At 48.4% G+C, this 17,072-nt stretch overlaps 1 protein-coding gene across 1 annotated transcript in view; it reads right to left on the reverse strand.

The window, feature by feature from the left end:
- Positions 1-16,211, reverse strand: part of Lrp4 (LDL receptor related protein 4) — a 49,664-nt gene extending 33,453 nt beyond the window's left edge. The window contains exons 1-3 of the mRNA XM_076844374.2: positions 16,057-16,211; positions 1,582-1,728; positions 192-308 (exon numbers count right to left, since the gene is read on the reverse strand). Coding sequence (XP_076700489.2) covers positions 192-308; positions 1,582-1,728; positions 16,057-16,108 — 316 coding nt within the window. The 5' untranslated portion in view covers positions 16,109-16,211. The remainder of the gene's footprint in view (positions 1-191; positions 309-1,581; positions 1,729-16,056) is intronic.
- Positions 16,212-17,072: the final 861 nt, after the last annotated feature.

The raw sequence follows: 17,072 nt of genomic DNA on the forward strand, positions 1-17,072 counted from the left end.
CCTGGAGCTGCCCCTGGGGCTCAGGAGGAGGTGGCCACCTCTCAGGGGCTTATCTGACCAAGAGAAGGAGGTCAAAGGTCGGGACAAACTGCTGAAAACCCAAGAGTTCATGTGGGCCTGGGGCATCGTTTTCTGATTAAAAATCCTTTCCCAACAGAGCCTGGTGGAGTTTGGTCCCCTCCAACACTCACGACAGTCCTGTTCATCCGAGTCATCCTCACAGTCATTGTCCCCATCGCACACCCAGGAGCGGCGGATGCACTTGCCATTGTCACAGTGGAAATCCAAAGGGGAACAGGTGGGCAGCACTGAGTCCCAGGAGAAGAATGGAAAAGTGAGTCAGGCAGGCAGGCTAAAATGAGCCAGAAATCCTTTCCCAACACCCTTGTTCCAAATCCCCTGTCCTGTAGCCCTGCCCTGTGGACTCCCACGCCTGCCTCTAACTGATGGGGAAGCGAAGCAGCTGGGAAGACAGAGTAGTGTGATGAGAGACCTACAGGGTAGAAGCAGAAGAACCCAGAGAACTCAAAGCCACTAAGAAAGCAGCAAGAAAAACATGGCAAGTCTTTTACTCTTATGAAATGATGATTGACACATCTGGGCTCAATTTCCAGTTCTAGAGTTCATTATTTATAACACTGAGCAGGTCATTTACCTTCTCTGAGCTGTAGTTTCTTCGACGGTACAATGGGGATAATTACACCCAGCTCATAGAGGTCTTTTGAGATAATGCATATGAAAGTTCTCTATGAAAGTGAAGCATTTATCATTACCACAATTAGCTAAAATGGTTAGGGTTAATGATGTCTAGGTTGTAGGCTCATTCTCGTTAGGCCAATTAGCCACCCCCAGACACAGAGGCTGCAGGTCAGAGATTTTATCCCTGAACCCAGAAAACTGGCTTAGCAGTGATATTTTTATATATCCAAGACAGGACACCCTGGCCATCGTCCATATGTTACTATGCCAGGGGAAAAGGGAAATTTAAATAGAGGATAAGATTTCTTATAATGTTATTTTAAAAAAGGTGTGACTATACAGAGCACTAGAACAAGAAATGTGGAAATAACCCACATCCATGTATAACGTGTACCTTTTTTAAAAAAAATATTGTTTTAGATGTTGATGGACCTTTGTTTTATTCATTTACTTATATGCAGTGCTGAGAATTGAACCCAGTGCCTCCCACATGCTAGACAAGTACTCTACCACTGAGCCAAAACCCCACCCCAGTGCATAAATTTTTAAATGTACAAATTTGCAGAACACACATACAAATCATATAAATATAGTGAGATCTATTTAAAGAGACTACTTATGGTTTCAAGAATATTTTCTTGTATACTGGTTTCAGGTTTGTTTTATTGAGCATATAGGCATGAACCACCCAAATATGGGACAACTGGAGGCATATATATTGTGAAAAAAAACCTCTGCTCGGTCGATACCTGTCACTCTAGCAAGAGTCTAACTCTCCTGGTCCAAAGCAGTAGATGCACTGAACACTCATCAGCCTTGTCCTTGGCCCCACTTCCAGGTCCCTTTTCCACCACCTCCAACCACAGCAGGGGCAGCACTTACTACATCCATCCTCGTCACTGTGGTCCCCACAGTCATTGTCTCCATCACACTGCCACTGGGCAGGAATGCAGGTGCACTCGCCGAGGGCACTCACTGCACAGGTAAAGTGGCTTCTACCACAAGCACATTCAGGGCTGCTGGCCAGACCTGGGCAGAGGAGAAAGAGGGGGACTCGGTTCCTGCTCTTCAAAGCCTATGGCTGGTCACTATCACCCAGGGAGCCATGGTGACACTGCAAAGGAGATGCAAAGGATCTGATTGTGCCTCCCACCCCCCATCCAGAGGTTAAATGGTCCAAAAGATACCCTCTGGTTTGGGGCTCACAGACAGCCCAGGTGACCGGGTCCATGACAGGGCTTTTTCGCACAGCACCTCCAGAGGCCCAGAGACAAATGGTGCTACCTAGAGGTTGACATTCTTGGAAAAAGCAAGGCTGAGAACAGACAGGTGAAGTTGATAGGTCTCTATATGCCTCTTTAAAACTAGATTGAGATATGAATGCTTTTGCCTCTATCCAAGAATAGACCCTGGCATGCTGACCAGGGAGGGTGAGAATAACAGTGGAGTTTAAATAGTGGCGCCTCATTAGGTTAAAGAAGTCACAGAGGGAGCAGGAAGCAGCCGGCCAGTCCCACGGTCAGAACTTGCTCTTTTTTTGTTGTTAGTAGACATATTCATTACATTTATTGTAATAACTACTCCATCATAGGATTGACTAGAATCTATTTGAACAAAAGATTATCTGAAAGCAAAGCTCACTAAGTTGGGTAAAGAAAGCAAACATTCCCAGTCATTTTTTGCATGAATATAGATGACATTTTAACACAGACCCACAGTCACACATTATGAGAGAGTAAATTTTACTCATAGTACAGAGTCTCTTCATGTAAGATCATAAAAATACAATGCAGTGTGAGCCCAGGTTAAACATTAAATGCAGCAGCTGGTATCAACACGCACACATGGCTTCTAAATGAATCTGGTGTCTGCTAAGACTCATTATGGGGGATAATCAGGTGTAAGGAACTAGAACAGACTGAAACAGGAAACACAACCATGCCCAACAGTCACACAAGGTCAAATGATCATCTCCATCACCAAAAGAACCCACATGAAACCCTCAGCCAGCCCAGGGAGGCAGTCAGCATCCTGTGCTCAAGCAGGTTCCCAGTCAGTGGCAGGAGAAGTCATGGAAGGCATGGGGAGTCTGCTTTCACGGGACACTGGACACTTCTAAAGGAAAGTCTGGCATTCAACTCTCAAAAATGAAATAAAAATTAAGCAGAACCTACCGAAGGATACATGTGAAGTGATTATAGTGTAACCTTCACTTCCCAGTGGGTATAATTTAAAGACTCAAGATTTTAAGAGCACTCCAAAATTATGCTACAGAAAAGCAATCCTAAAACAACTTGGCCTCAGTGAGAATTCCAATGGCTCGCACTGGGAGCCTGCAGCTACCTGGAGATGGCCTGAAATGGGCAGGGCTCATGGTCTGAAGAGCCCCACTGCCCTTTGACTCCGGTATCCAATTCTTCTAGAACACTTTCAGTAGGAAAGGCAAAGGAGGGTTTTTAGTGAGACCAAGTGAAGATGAGGGCTATCCTTTTATCATCTTCAAGGCATTTAAGGTCTTTCCTTTTAATAGTCATATTTTAGTTGTTAAAAGTGACAAAGTTACTAAACCAATACCTCTGGAAGAAACAGATCCCCATAAGTTCAAAAGACGTGCCCTCCCAGGATCATCCAGTGAAAGGTGACTTTGGGAAGCAGTCTGTCAGTTATGACTGGGACCCACATTATCAAGGCACTGCAGAATTTGGGGGGAATTCTTTTGCTCACATTAATAGGCAACTGTAAAATTGGATCCTCAGAAAGAATTTATGGAAATAGATATTCTCTTTAGCAAAAGAAAAAAAAAAAAACCCTCATGCCTGGCAGATTGTAAAGGTTCTTTCAAGCAGCAAAGAAACCCCACACCAGTAACTCTAGCTAAGGAGTCCAGCAGGTACCAGGCACAGGTGGTCAGACCTTAGTTTTGAGGAGGGTGACCAAGAGAAGAGGGGACGGAGGGGGAGAAGACCTGGCCACCTCAGGGCAGAGTAACTCAACTCAATCAGGGCCATGGCCTAGAGGAAGGCCGGCAGACACAGCCCCTCCCCCAGCCTCAGCAACACGCAGCTGGGCTTCCCTATTGAGCATCCATCTATCTGCCTGGCCAAGTCCCATGACCGGCTGCTGTGCCCCCTCCCCAGCGTGCCCAGCAGGATGCACTGGGATGGCGTGTGAATGGCTCAGTGCCCCTGCTCCAGCCTCAGCTGGAACAAAGGGTTCTGCCAGGGTCACTTCCCCCCTCCCAGCATTCATCTAGCCCGCTGGCTGGGCTGCTTGCAGCTGGGGAAGGAGGGGGCCAGGCTCCTTGCTCATCTCTCCCCCTAGCTTTCTTCTCCTCTTCCTCCCCTTGACTAGGCCCTGCCCTCAGGCTGGGCTGGAACTGAGAAGAAGTCAGCTCCCAAACGCCACTCCTCTCCTTACTCTTCACCTGACCCAGCTTCACTTTCTTGATGATCACCCTCACTCCCCGTAACAATTACTTGGCCTGACCTAGGGATTAAGACCCAGAATGAAAGGGTAAATTACCAAGCCCTCCAAAAGCTAGGAGAGACTCCTGGACCCATCTCTCTCCACTTCAGCTCCCAGGGTAAGTGTGAGCATAAGGCACACACTCCTAATCTGAGATGCATGAATGAACAAATTGATGGATGGATGGATGGACGCACAGACGGACAACCTTTGGGACCTATGAACCTCTAAAGCTATCGGCAAAATGTACGTTTCTGGGGTAAGGGACCACAGATTTCTACCAGATTCTCAACTGAGGTGTGGACCTCCCCCTCCTCATACTAAGGGAACCAGCTGTCTTAGAAAAGATGCAGGATTTCCTGCAGAAGGCAAGGGAGTCCATCTGGGAGGTGCAGAATCTCCCCACACCTCACAAGAGGGCCTCATTGCAAGCCCAGAGCTCTCTCTGGCTCTCTCTGCAAGTGCAGGCCAGAGGATTCTTCCCCAGGGAAGCATCGAAGACTCAGCTGCCCCAGCCCCACGCTTTCTGGACTGTTCTGAGCGCTGAGAAGAGAGGAAAGCTTCTCTCATTCAGAGCCTGAAGAACACTGGCTCATTGCAGTACAGGCCCCCTTTAAGGAACCATGGCTGGATTAAACAGCAAAGAATAACTTCATGCAATGAGGCTCTGACACAGAGATCCCCTTGATAGGGAGGCCTGGTGAAGAGGTTTAAGGCTTCATCAGTGGGTCTCAGCTAGGGATGATTCTGCCCCTCAGGGGATATTTGGCAATGCGCAGAGACATTTTGGTTGTCATGAGGGTGATGGCATTTAGTAGGCAGAAGTCAGGGATACTGCCAAACATTCTCCAGTGCACAGGACAGTCCCTGCTCCCTAATTTTCTGGCCGCAAATGTCAACAGAGGTTAAGAAATATGGCTAGCCAACACAGCAGGGAATGAGGACACACCAGAGGGGATAAAAGGGGTAACAAGAACAGGAAGGAAGAGGGGACAGAGGGGAAAACACTGGATCCCAGCAGACAGAACTGGGTTCCACCGATTAGTTGGATGGCTTATGCAAGTCACTTAGCTCCTTAAGCCTCAATGTCCTTATTTGTACAAAAAATTTAAAAAAAAATAATAAAAACAAAACAAAACCCAGTGCTACCAGGATTGGACAAGAAAATAAAGATGGAAGAACACTGAAGATGCTCAAACAGTGGAGACTGGATGTGTGGGATACAAGGCCCGCATGTTCCCCAAAGGCCTCGATTTTAAGACTCCAAGTACCAGGACGGGGACGGGAGGATGGGCAGCATCCTGGTGTGCATGCCAGGGAGAAGTGTAGAGGGCAGGGGAGTCTCAGCTCCTGAGCCTGAGGGCCCCACCCCCACCTCTGGCTGAGTGATAACAGAAGTCCTGATTTCCCGGCAGATTTCAAGAACAAAGCATTCCATCGGGTGGGCATCGAGTTAGTTGCAGGTGGCTGAGAGTCACGACTTCCTGCATGTCAGAGCAACATCTGAAGTCAGCGCTGTGGTGAAGGTCAGGCAGCCAGCAGCCCGGGAGCCCCCGACTTGGGCATTCATACAGGAAGCAGACACATTAGACGCCAAAAGGCCAGCTTTTTTTGGACAACCGCTGCCCTTCTGGGATGCCCAGAGGTGGAATTCTGCCTTTTCAGTCAAGTCCTGGCTGTGATCCGAAAGGGCAGCTTTTAACCCTTTTTAGGTAAAAGAATGGAGAGTGAAGAAAGGGAACAAATGGCTGTGGATGGCAAAGGCAGCCTCCGTGTTAAGAAGTATTGAATTAGAATAGTCAGCTCTGCTTCTGCCCTCGAAAGCTGTTTGCCAGCCACATTGCAAGCTCCCTGGCCCCCAGGGGCTTGGCAGTAGCCCTTCTCCTAAAGTAATCCAACAAGAAAAAGGGTTCCTGATCTCTGATCAAGTCATTAATGTTTGGGATATATGTTAACTGTCCACTGGATCTTCTTAAAAGGTTAACCAAAACCTCACTATTTACATCTCCTCTTCCTCACCCCAGTCACCTTAGCAATTTCTCAATGCTTTCTTTTGAACTAGAGAAGGGAAATACCCATCGAGTATATCAGACTCAATGTAACATGATAGCACCACTAATTCTACATATTTAAACAAATTAGTCAATATCTCCAAGACTCGGTTCACTCACCCATAAAATGGGTAGAAGAACAATTTTACTTCAAAGGGTTGGGAGAAACTCTAGTTAAATAATCCCATGTAAACTGCTTAGCACAAGGCTTTCACACAGCAAAAGCTTCATAATAATAAAACCATTGTTTGCTGAATACTTACTAGGTGCTGTCCAAGTACATCTCTAAGTGCTTTTCATCTGCTACATCCCTGAATGGTCTCCACAACCCCTGGAGATGGCATGCTTATTATTATCACCACTTTATAGCAGAGGACAAGAAGCAGAAAGGTTAAGTTTGTAGACAGGTCACAGGGATATTAAGGGTTGGGGCCAGCACTTATCCCCAGGAAGGTGATTATACTGCCTCCCAATAAGTGATATTGCCATTATGAGAATCTTCAAAGGTCAAAGGGGGAAAGTACAACTTCTGGGTTCCTCTCCCTCATATATCCCCTAGTAGCAAATCTGTAGTGAATTAATGGGTCTCAAACAGTGACCTCTCCTTCTGGTTACTGCTAAGGTAAAGACCAATTTCCTTTGCCCTAAGGTAAAGTAGTAAAGCTGGGAAAAATCTGGAGTCCCATCCCTTTTGAACCAGCACTTCGGTGTTATGTGGGTCCAGGAAGGAGCAGGGACTTCTGACAACAAATAATTACACTTTGCAGTTTCTCTTTAGAGTTGGTGAGCTACTTTGGTGTGAACACTTGCATTCTCTTTTAATCATCACAGTAACTTTGAGTAGTTACTGTAGTGCCCATTTGATAGATAAGGTGGAGCTGAGGGTGTAGCTCAGAGCTTAGGAAGCATGTTCAAGGCTCTGGCTTTGGTACCCAGCACAAACAAACCAAACCAGGAAAAGTCACTAGCTTTGGCCAAGGTTGGTAATGACATAAGTAGAACTAGGCCAACAGCCCTGGTCTGACTCTTAAACCAGCATTCCAGTATTCTTTCAGTGTGACCTCAGAATGCAGACTTTTAATAAGCTTTGCAGGTGACACCAATGCACAGTCAAGTGTCTCTATCATGCCATGGAATGCTCAGTTAAAGGTGGGCCACACCTGTCACGTGGAGGCACACTGAGGACAGTGACTACACACAGCTGCAAAGCAGCTTTTTCAAGCTGAACCAGAGATAAGAAGGCTTAAGGAGTGCCCAGTGAGTGTTGTGGAGGATTCTGGCTACGGGGTGTGGAGGAACTAGGATTACAATGGCAAGGGCAGGAAGCGGCAGTCCTAAGAGCATGCTTTCTTCCGTCCTCCTGAAGACCCCTCTCTTCCTGTCCACTGGCACCATGGGAAAGTTATCAACCTTAGGAAATGAGAATAAGTTATTTGAAATTTCTCTAAAGTACATCCAGGTCAATGGTTTCAGCTCCTTGGGAAGCCTACTTGGTGACATCTTTCCCAGAAGGAGACACCATGTAGCAAGATAAAAATGATAAAATTAAAGGAGTGACAGCAAGCAGCCACATGGGGAAGACCTTATTTTCATCTAAAAGATCTAAGAGATAACGATGTCTGAAGAGACCCGTACAGAGCCACTGTCTGAGGGGAGTTTGCCCAGGGAACATTAGTACCTATACCCCTGCCCCCCCCCCCGAAAAAAAAGGTAAGCAGTTGGCAGCAGAAGGCCAGAAAGCGAAACCTTCCCTGACACTCCCACCTCGACCCACTTGGCCCAGGTTGAGTGGGAAGCCCCTGATCAGAGCACTTTGTGTTGTTCACTTGTAGACTCAGCTTCTTGGCAGTTGGAAGAGTGTGATAGCTTAGTGTTTGTACTCCCAGTGCATAAGTCAATGCTTAGTATGTATTAGATGACTAATAAAAGTTTGTTATTTCAGTGAATGAATGAACAACACTTTCCTCTAGAGTCTTGTGAGAGATAGTGTCAAAGGAAGAGAGAGGCCCAGAATATAAAAAATAAATATAGTCATTTCCAGGCCTGGGGATGTGGCTCAGGTTGAGTCCCACTGAGTTCAATCCCCGGTACCCACCCACCCCCCAAAAAGTAGTCATTTCCTACCTAACCAGGACTCAAGAGAACTAGAATCTTCTCCTTCCCCAAGCAGCTTCCTAGTCCTATCCTGTGAAGCTTATACCCTCTTCCTATAAGAGTTCCTTTACTCGCTGCATTATCTGGCTGTGAATGGACATGCCATGGCTGTACTTGTTTCTGTCTCTTGGTCCATTTTATTCCTCTGATCCCTACAGGACAGGTTTACTTGGTTCCTTAGTGGACCCTCTCAAAAGGGACGCATCAGACACATGATTACTGGTCCCAGAAAACTCAGCCCTCTCTTAAACACAGAAAAAAAGCTCTTAATGGCCAGCCTGCAAAGTGATAAGGCGGAAGTGCATAATGTTAGGACCCCAGGAAGCATACGGCACAAGGTGCAAATCCTGGCTCTGCTAGTTCCTACTTATCTGACCCTGGGCAGTAATTTCATATCTTAGTTTCTCAGCAGGAAAACTGGGGCAAAAAGAGCCCCTACCTCATATGGATGCTGTGAGAATTAAAGTACTTGATAAGAAGCACTTGGCATCAGGCTTGGCATATACTGGTTGTCCATAAATGATAAACATGTGGGGTAGAGCTCAGTGGTAGAGCGCATGCTTAGTTAGCATGCTGGAGGACCTGGGTTGGATTCCCAGCACCAAAATAAAGAAACAAAGAATAAAAATAAGATGGGCACAGTGACAGGTGCCTGTAGTCCTAGCAACTCAGGAGACTGAGGTAGGAGGAGCCTTTGAATCCAGGTTAAGGGCCAATCTGGGTAACACCATGAGACTCTGTCTCTTTAAAAAACAAAAAAAAAATAAAATAGGACTGGGGAGGGGATAGCTCAGTGGTAGAGCACTTGCCTAACAGCTGAGAGGCTCTGGGTCTGATCCCCAGTATGACAAATAATAATAAGTTAATTAGTTAAAATAAAATTAAAAAGAAATGATAGCCCTTACTATTACTATCACAGATTTGACTAACCCCAGAACTGTCTTATGGAACCAACCCATTACTAAGACCTGCTCTTCTGAGATAGAGATGGTTACAATACCTGCTGAGTAGCTTACTGTGTATCAAACAGTGGTGCCACCTCCATGGGTTGAGGTGGTGGCAGAAATGACCACAGGAAGAGGCAAGGCTCTTGCTTTACTGTCTCTCTCAGGAGGAGCTTGAGGCACAGGGTATCCTTTATCCTGGCCTAATTTATTACCAACTAATTACTAGGATGCAAGTAAGGAAGACCGAATTCAGAAATGGATTTGTTTCCTCTTCTGTAAAATGGGAGTCGTAATGCTATTGATTTCATAAGGTGGCTAAGAGGTTTAAACGAGATAATACATGAAGTTAACGGCTATTATCGTTGTTGTGACTGTGATCGCTAACCGCACTGTCTTCATCTGGATGTACTCTCTTTCTCAACCCAGTCATATGGCTATAATCCTAGGCTGTCTCTATACAGGTTCTCAAAATTCTACTTAGCCTCCCCAGAAGCTGTCAACAGATTTCACAAATCCTTTCCCCTACGTGTCAAAATGAGGTCCACCCAGCAACAAAGGGCTTTGGGGAGTGACAGACCACATTTTCTAAGAGACTTTTAAAGCCTAAAGAATTCTGAATGCATTGGGATTCCCTAAGAAAATGACTGAAAATAACAAAAAAGGTTAATCTGAGGGGCAGATCTTTCCAACCTAGATCTTCTGGGCCAGGCTGGGTATCAGATACTCTGATCTAAGATGAGGTATAGGGTGGGGGAGTTCCTAGCTTAGACCCTGGGCTCAAATCCTGATGTAGTCACTCAGTGGCTATGTGACATCAAACTGCTCTGAGCCTCAGTCCCTCATCTCTAAGCCAGGAACCTAATAGTGCCTGCCTTATAAGTGAAGAATAAATGTGACAATATACACAGTGCCAGAGACACAGCAAAGCTCTTAAAAACGTTAACTTCCCCAGAAGAACATTATATTTTGGCAGGGCCGGTGGGTGGGAAGTACCAGGGATTGAACTCAGGGGCACTCAACCACTGAGCCACATCCCCAGCTCTATTTTGTATTTTATTTAGAGACAGGGTCTCACTGAGTTGTTTAGTGCCTTGCTTTTTGCTGAGGCTGGATTGTTTATTTAGTTGTATTTTTTTTTTTTTTTTTAATATGGTGCTGGGGATCAACCCAGTGCACTAGGCAATCGCTCCACCACTGAATCACAACCCCAGCCCCTGAGGCTGGCTTTTAATTCACAGTCCTCCTGCCTCAGCCTCCCGTAGCTGCCGGAATTACAGGTGTGCACCACCGCCCGGCAGAACATTGTATTTTTTTTAGACTACATGTCCCAGTCTATGGTGCAAATATGGTCGACAGAGATCATTCCCATAGGAGCAGAAAATTCTCATTTGAGGGACACACCTTTTAGAGCTATTGGGTTTTACTGCTTCTCTGAGCCTATATAGTTGAAACTTGTTCAAACTGCTTGGGGAGGGGAGGGTGGAAAGAGGAAGAGGGAGCTCCCCTTTCTTATTTGTTAGGCTTATGGATATTACAAGCTGGCACTTCCATTTGGTTTCTAGAAGGCTCTAGAAGGCTGTCAACCCAACAGAGACACTGTCTCTCATTCTCATGCATGCTCCCAAGGTGGTGGCAGGCAAGCTCCCTCCGGCTGGGGTCATGGAAAGGGAACCATTGCCACAATTCCACTTCTGCCCCGCCCAGAGACTTGACAGAGAGAGATCACTGGAGATACCCACAGCCTCTTCATTCCACGTGCTAATCGGGTGTCTCTTCCAGTACCCTACTCTGTACCTGCCTGGCCCTATACCCAGACGGGGGAGGGTCCCTCTCTCTCTAAAAGGCACTGCCTGAAGTCAGGAGCTTCCTGGCTGTACAAACCTCCGGTGATAAATTATGCAGCAGCACCTTTGTGTCGCTGCCTCCCGGCCAGATGGGAGGTTTGCTCCCAGTCTTTTGTTTCCGGCTTGGCTGCTGCTCCGATCCTGGGCTCTGCACAGAGGTGAGGGAGAGCTCCTACAGGCCAAGTCAGGGCTTGCAGCAAGTCCCAGCCAGGCTTTCCCCAGCTGGGTCTCAGGCAGCACTCCTCCCCTCCTCACTGTCACCTGAATAATGGGGGAGCAGGGCGTCAGGGAGCGCTCAGCTGTGAGCAGGAATGGGAATGCCTGTGTGCACTGAAAGAATGAAGCCTGCTCCCATGGGCGTAAGAGGTGCCCAAGGGCACCTAGGGTGTTTGCTCTTGCTAAATCGAAAATGCAGAACAGAAAATATTCAAAGGACCATCTGGAAGGTAGAGAACCCATTCTTTTAAATAGCTTCTCTGGGTTACAGTCAACTTTCCACAGCTCCCAGAAACATTGCATTACTGACACCAACTTAAAAAGAAGAAACAAAGACAATGGGGGTCAAACTTGGGGTGGAGGAGTCCAGAGCTGGAGGTCTGTATCAATAATCACTTCACATTGACAGGATTTTGGATTGAAGACGGTCGTTATGGGGGAAGCAGGCTCCCAAAAGCCCAGCCCCCAAATTGGGGCAATTACTACCTTATGAGCTCTGGGGCTTGACTCTCTCCCTAGACCAGTGGGAGGGAGAGCTCGGAATTCTAAACTGTTCCAGCTACAAGAGACCTCCCGCAGCATCTCTCACCCTGGGTCACAGCGATCTTAGGGTGAGAGGTTGCTGGGCTGCATTGCTGACCACTCAACAGGGAAGTTCTCAAAGAAAAGTTCCATCGCCTGCACCTCTCTTGAGAGAACTAACGCAGAACAGGCTCCCCTAGACTCACATTATAGCTTAACAGACTTCTTTTTCAGGAAGTGTAGACAGGTAGGAAATATGCTTAGGTTTCATTAGATTTTCAAGGGCGCAATGCTGGGGAGCAAAGGCAAGATCTTTCAAAGAGAAAAGGAAAAAAAAAAGTGAAATGAAGAGGGATCAAGCCTCCACTTTAGAACATGACACTGTAGTATAATTATTATAATTATTTATTTACTGAGCTCCAATATTCCAAAGTCAAGAACCATCTCTGATCCACAAGGCAACTTTGCTATCAGCTGACATTTATCCAGTTCTACAACAACACAGTAGTTGTGCTGAATTGTTTGAACATACTATTATCTCATGCCTTCTTAGTGAAAATTGACTACTATTCCACTCTCCCCACCTCACCCTCATTTGCAGATAAGAATCCTAATGTTCAGTGAGACTGTTTTGCTCAGGATCACCAAGAAGTACCAAAAGCCAAAATTCAAACCCAGGTCTGCCTGTGCTTCTTAATTACTGAGCTATGTACACAGTCATTAGATTAGGACTTGGCAAATATGTTTGCTGAATGAATGAACAAATGAATGGGTACAAGGCCCAGGTTGGGAAATGCTCCTGAGTGTACTAGGGAGAAAGAGCCTGACACTGCCAGCTCTAAGTTGGAGGGACAGCAACAAGCACAGGGCAGTCATCAGAGCTATTTATAGGGTCAAACTCAGGCTCTGCCAGACAACCAGTCAGCACCTAGTCACCCCTAGGACACTGACTCCCACTAGGCTGAAAAGAGAAAGGCTTTGGCTGCTGAAGATGAGATGGCAACTCAGACACAGCCTGGGACCTAGACGCCCTGTGCCCAGGCAACTGGGACAAAACTTGTGGCTAAGCTACATCAAGGAATGTAGAGAGACCATTGCTGACCGACACAGTCTGGGACGGTCCCGTAATTATGAGATATGCCCAGTCACAAGAGAGACAAGACTATTTCTTAGAGTAATCCCTGAAATTATTCTGTTCCCATTCAAGAACCTCTCGGTATTCTTTTTTTTTTTTTTTTCTTTAAAGAAGCAGCAACATAAATAATCCTTCCCATTCTCCTTCTTCTCAGGGATCAAGACTAGCAGTTGATCAGTAGAGTGAGCAAAGAGCTATAAAACACCCTGTCCTCTGTGACCGCCTGTGTTCTGTGCTGGCCCGGAAGATGAACATGCCCAGTGTACTCTGTAACAGACATGGCCAGACTTGGTTCCCTTGCAGCTGTCATTCTTAATACCATGGGCCAGTCCCAAAGATGTTATCTGATATCCAACAGGGGACAGAAGAGGAAATCCAAAATCAGTGACAAGCCAAGCATCTTTCACAAGTCCAAGAGATCAGGGGACAAGGTGACTCGAGTACCATGACAACCATGACAAAAGACAGATGGGAAGGAGACCAGTCTCTGGTCAACTCTTTTGCACTCATCCTCAGAAGCAAATTTTTATCCAAAAGCTCATGGCAGAATTCTCAACTTTTCGCTTACCTAGAAGAAACCGCCAGGACAAACAGTTTCCACTCTTCATATAGTCATAACCCTCAGGATGAAAATAGCCATAGCTATTCCCAGCCATCAAATTTCCTTCCAAAATCTTTAAGGGCGGAGTGTTATGTAGGCTGAACTCAAACCTAGAGACTCTAGGAAAAACCCAAAGGACTAGGAGATTCCAAATAAGCACCTAAAATTTTAGTGTCCTGAGTTCACTTCTAGGTGAGGTCAGGTCTGCCTAACTGATCCATTACTACATTTCTGGAACTATGGTGTCCCTGAGATCCTGGGATTTAGTGTCAGGGAGGGATCCTCATGGCTATAGTTTTGATTGTGCTGGTTCTAGGCTCTGCAATTGCTCAGTCTCACTGAGAATCTGGTCTCCTACAGGCTCCCAGAAGGGCTCAATATCAGGCCCAGCAAAAATGTAAATCTCCCTGCCTCTGCTTACCCTATGTGCACAGAAAATCCCTAGACTTAGAAATGTCTATTATATCTTTTCTCCCACTTGAAAAGGAACCCAAACCAGCGCTCGGGAAACCTATCACCCTTTTTCTGTAAAACATTAAATATACATTTTTCTCTACCCCCATCCTCTATTTGGATGCAATGTGTGCAGTTTTGACAGCTCTGGAGCAGTAAAATTCTCTTGGCCCATCTCAGCCAGGGAACCTTCCAGCTCCCCATTCCCTTGGGCAGAAGGCGACAATCTCCTCTCTGGCTTTGTTGGTATCCGTTTTACCGCACCCCCCCCCCCCCCCCCCCCGCCAGCCTCGTCTTTTTTTTTTTTTTTTTTTTTTTTTTTTTTTGTCCTAGTGCCTAACCATTTCCCTTGATCTTTTTCAAAACTTCCTCCAGGGGGCCGGGAGGAAAGTTCCATCCCCTTTCCTTGCAGCCCGAAGGGGGAAACCCCCCAAAAAGTATAGCTGTCCCTTTAAGGGGCCCATGTGGTGGGAAGAACAGCTACATTCCTACCCCAGTAGGGCTGCTGTCCCGACACGCCGAAGAGGCTACAAATAACCTTCTAGGAGAGAGCCCGGGAGGGGGAGAGCGCAGAGCTAAGAGGAACGTGGGTCGGCCAGGCTACCACTTCTCAGAAAGGGCTCAATCGGCGTTAGAGAGGATTGGAAAAAGCCACTGAAAACTCACAGATAGTTTAAATAATAGACACGAGAACTCCGTTTTGGATTCCGGACATAAAACAATCTTTAAAGCAAGTGCCCAGACATCTCCACGCCCTGCCAGGCAAGTTCCGAAATCTGCACAGTTTCCACACGAGCTCCTCTACCTTAAAGAAAGAAGCGGTGCAAGGCCAGAGTCTGCAGACCCCTGGGTTCTGAACCCCACCCCCTCATCCGGGCAGCTAGGAGAACTAGAAGATTCGGATCTCCCCCGCACTGAAGAGCGGTGGGTGAATGAGCTGGGGCTCAGAGATCAAAGTTCTTTGATCTTTGGGCACAAACTTAGAGGCAGCTGCTCTATCACCGGGTGCACCCATGGTCGTAAGCGGCGGCGAAGAAGCAGATTCCACTGGAGTCCTAATCACACTCCAACAGTTGCGAACGGGCACCGAACACGTTATTAATAAGGAGCAGATGAAGCAGCAGTCCAGATCCCATCCGCCCAGCTCCCCTGAGGCCGAGGCCCCACCGCGCGGGCCGAGAGGCTGCTGCCTTCTGAGGTTCAGCAACACCCGCCCCCTGCCCCCTGCCCCCTGCCCCAGACAGGACGGATCTGCGGGAGTCTTCCAGCAGTTCCTTCCCAAAGTTCCTCCTCAGCCCCTTTTCCAATCCTCTCCCCCCACCCCTCCCCTGGGGAGGATCCGAGGCAGGAAGCTGATTGGCCGCAGCCAGGAGAGGGAACCCAAAACACCACTAAGGGGAGATGCTGCAAGCAAGCAATGCCCGAAGACCCTCGGTGAGAGCCGGGTCTGGGGGATTTGTTCCCGAGTAGAGGAATTCCCGGTGCTCAAGTACTTAGATTCCACCGAGGCCCCTCTCCGCAACCCACACGAGACCCTCAGCCCCTGGGAGGAGAGCTATTTACAATTTATGGGTTTAGCGACCGCCCTCCCCGCCTCCCTTTCTTTGCACACATTCATTCTCACCAAGGACACAGAGACCCTGTCTTAACCTGAAAGGGAAGCAGCCCCCAGCTCTTTAAAGAACAGCTAAGAAGGCAAGCGAGCGCCTCCGGTCTTATCCCACCCGGCCCAGACCGGAGCCCGGGGGAGCTCCTCCACCACTGTCCCCTCTCGCACTTGAGGAGCTGGGGGAGCTCCTGGTTCCATCCCCAGCTTGCAATTTCAGGGCCACTTCTTGGAGTGAGCGCGAGGGGTTTCAGGCCCCAGCCTGCGCCCTTGGGCTCCCGGGAGGTGAGTCCTGCAGCTGCCCGACCCAGGGACAAACTTTCCCGATGGGCCGGTCGGAGCGGGCGCGGCGACACAGCTTACCGTGTGCACAGAGCAGGGCGCCAACCAGCAGCGCGCCCCACAGCCGCCTCATGGTGCCGCGGCCGCCGCCGGCGCTCCCTGCCGGCCGGGGGTCCCGCGGACTCCCGCGGGACGGCGCGGCGGAGGGAGTCAGCGGAGGGTCCCGGGAGGGAAGCGTCCCGGGTCCGCCACGGTCCGCGCGCCCCGCAAGTCGCCCTCCGGCCGCTGCTGCCTCCAGTGCTGCTAGAGCCGAAGCCGCCCCGCCAGGGGACCGGGAGGGGGTGTCCCGGGCCCTGCCGCCCCGCCCCCCGCGCCGCAGCCCCCGCCACCGCCACCGCGCCTGGTCCCGCCTCCAACGTTGGCCCGGCCCCTTCCAGCCCTCGGCTCCCGCCCCCCAGTCCTCAGACCCCACCCGTGGGCACCTCAGGCTCGGGCCCCTCTCCTCCTCAAGCCACCCCCACATTCCTAGCCATCGAAAGACTCTTTTTCTCTGTCCCCATTACTACTGCTCAAATGTCCCCAATTTTTAAAAAAATAATTATTATTATCCTAGACACAACTCTCAGACTCCGTTCACCCTAGCTCCACGCCAGGGAGGAGCACCGGGCTGACCCAAGTCGCCTAGACGTGACCCCAGCACTCTACCGGCCCCAAGTCCAGACTTTATTGATGTCCTAGAATACGGAAGGCTTCTAAGGCGTAATCCTCTAGGTCTTTATTGACATCAAACAAGGGCCATCAGGGGGCCTGTCGGGCTCCTCTTAACTAGCATTCTCACTGTCAAAATTCCTTTTCTGAGATTTTCTACTTGCACCCCCGCGTCTCCTCTGGTCTAGGCAGTGTTGTTCTAGGGCTAAATAATTCCGCGACCTCCCCTTTTCATTTACTCATTTCCTGAGGTAGTTGTCTGGGTCCTGTCGCCCCAGCTCAGACGTCCAGATTTGGCTCAGACAGACTTAGTTCCTCCTCGCTGTCTTTGTAAATCAATGTCGTTAGCCTTTTCACCTTCTTTGACTTTCTGATCTTGGCAAGGGAGG

Source organism: Callospermophilus lateralis, chromosome 2 (genome assembly GCF_048772815.1).
Source record: "Callospermophilus lateralis isolate mCalLat2 chromosome 2, mCalLat2.hap1, whole genome shotgun sequence".
NCBI lineage: Eukaryota > Metazoa > Chordata > Mammalia > Rodentia > Sciuridae > Callospermophilus > Callospermophilus lateralis.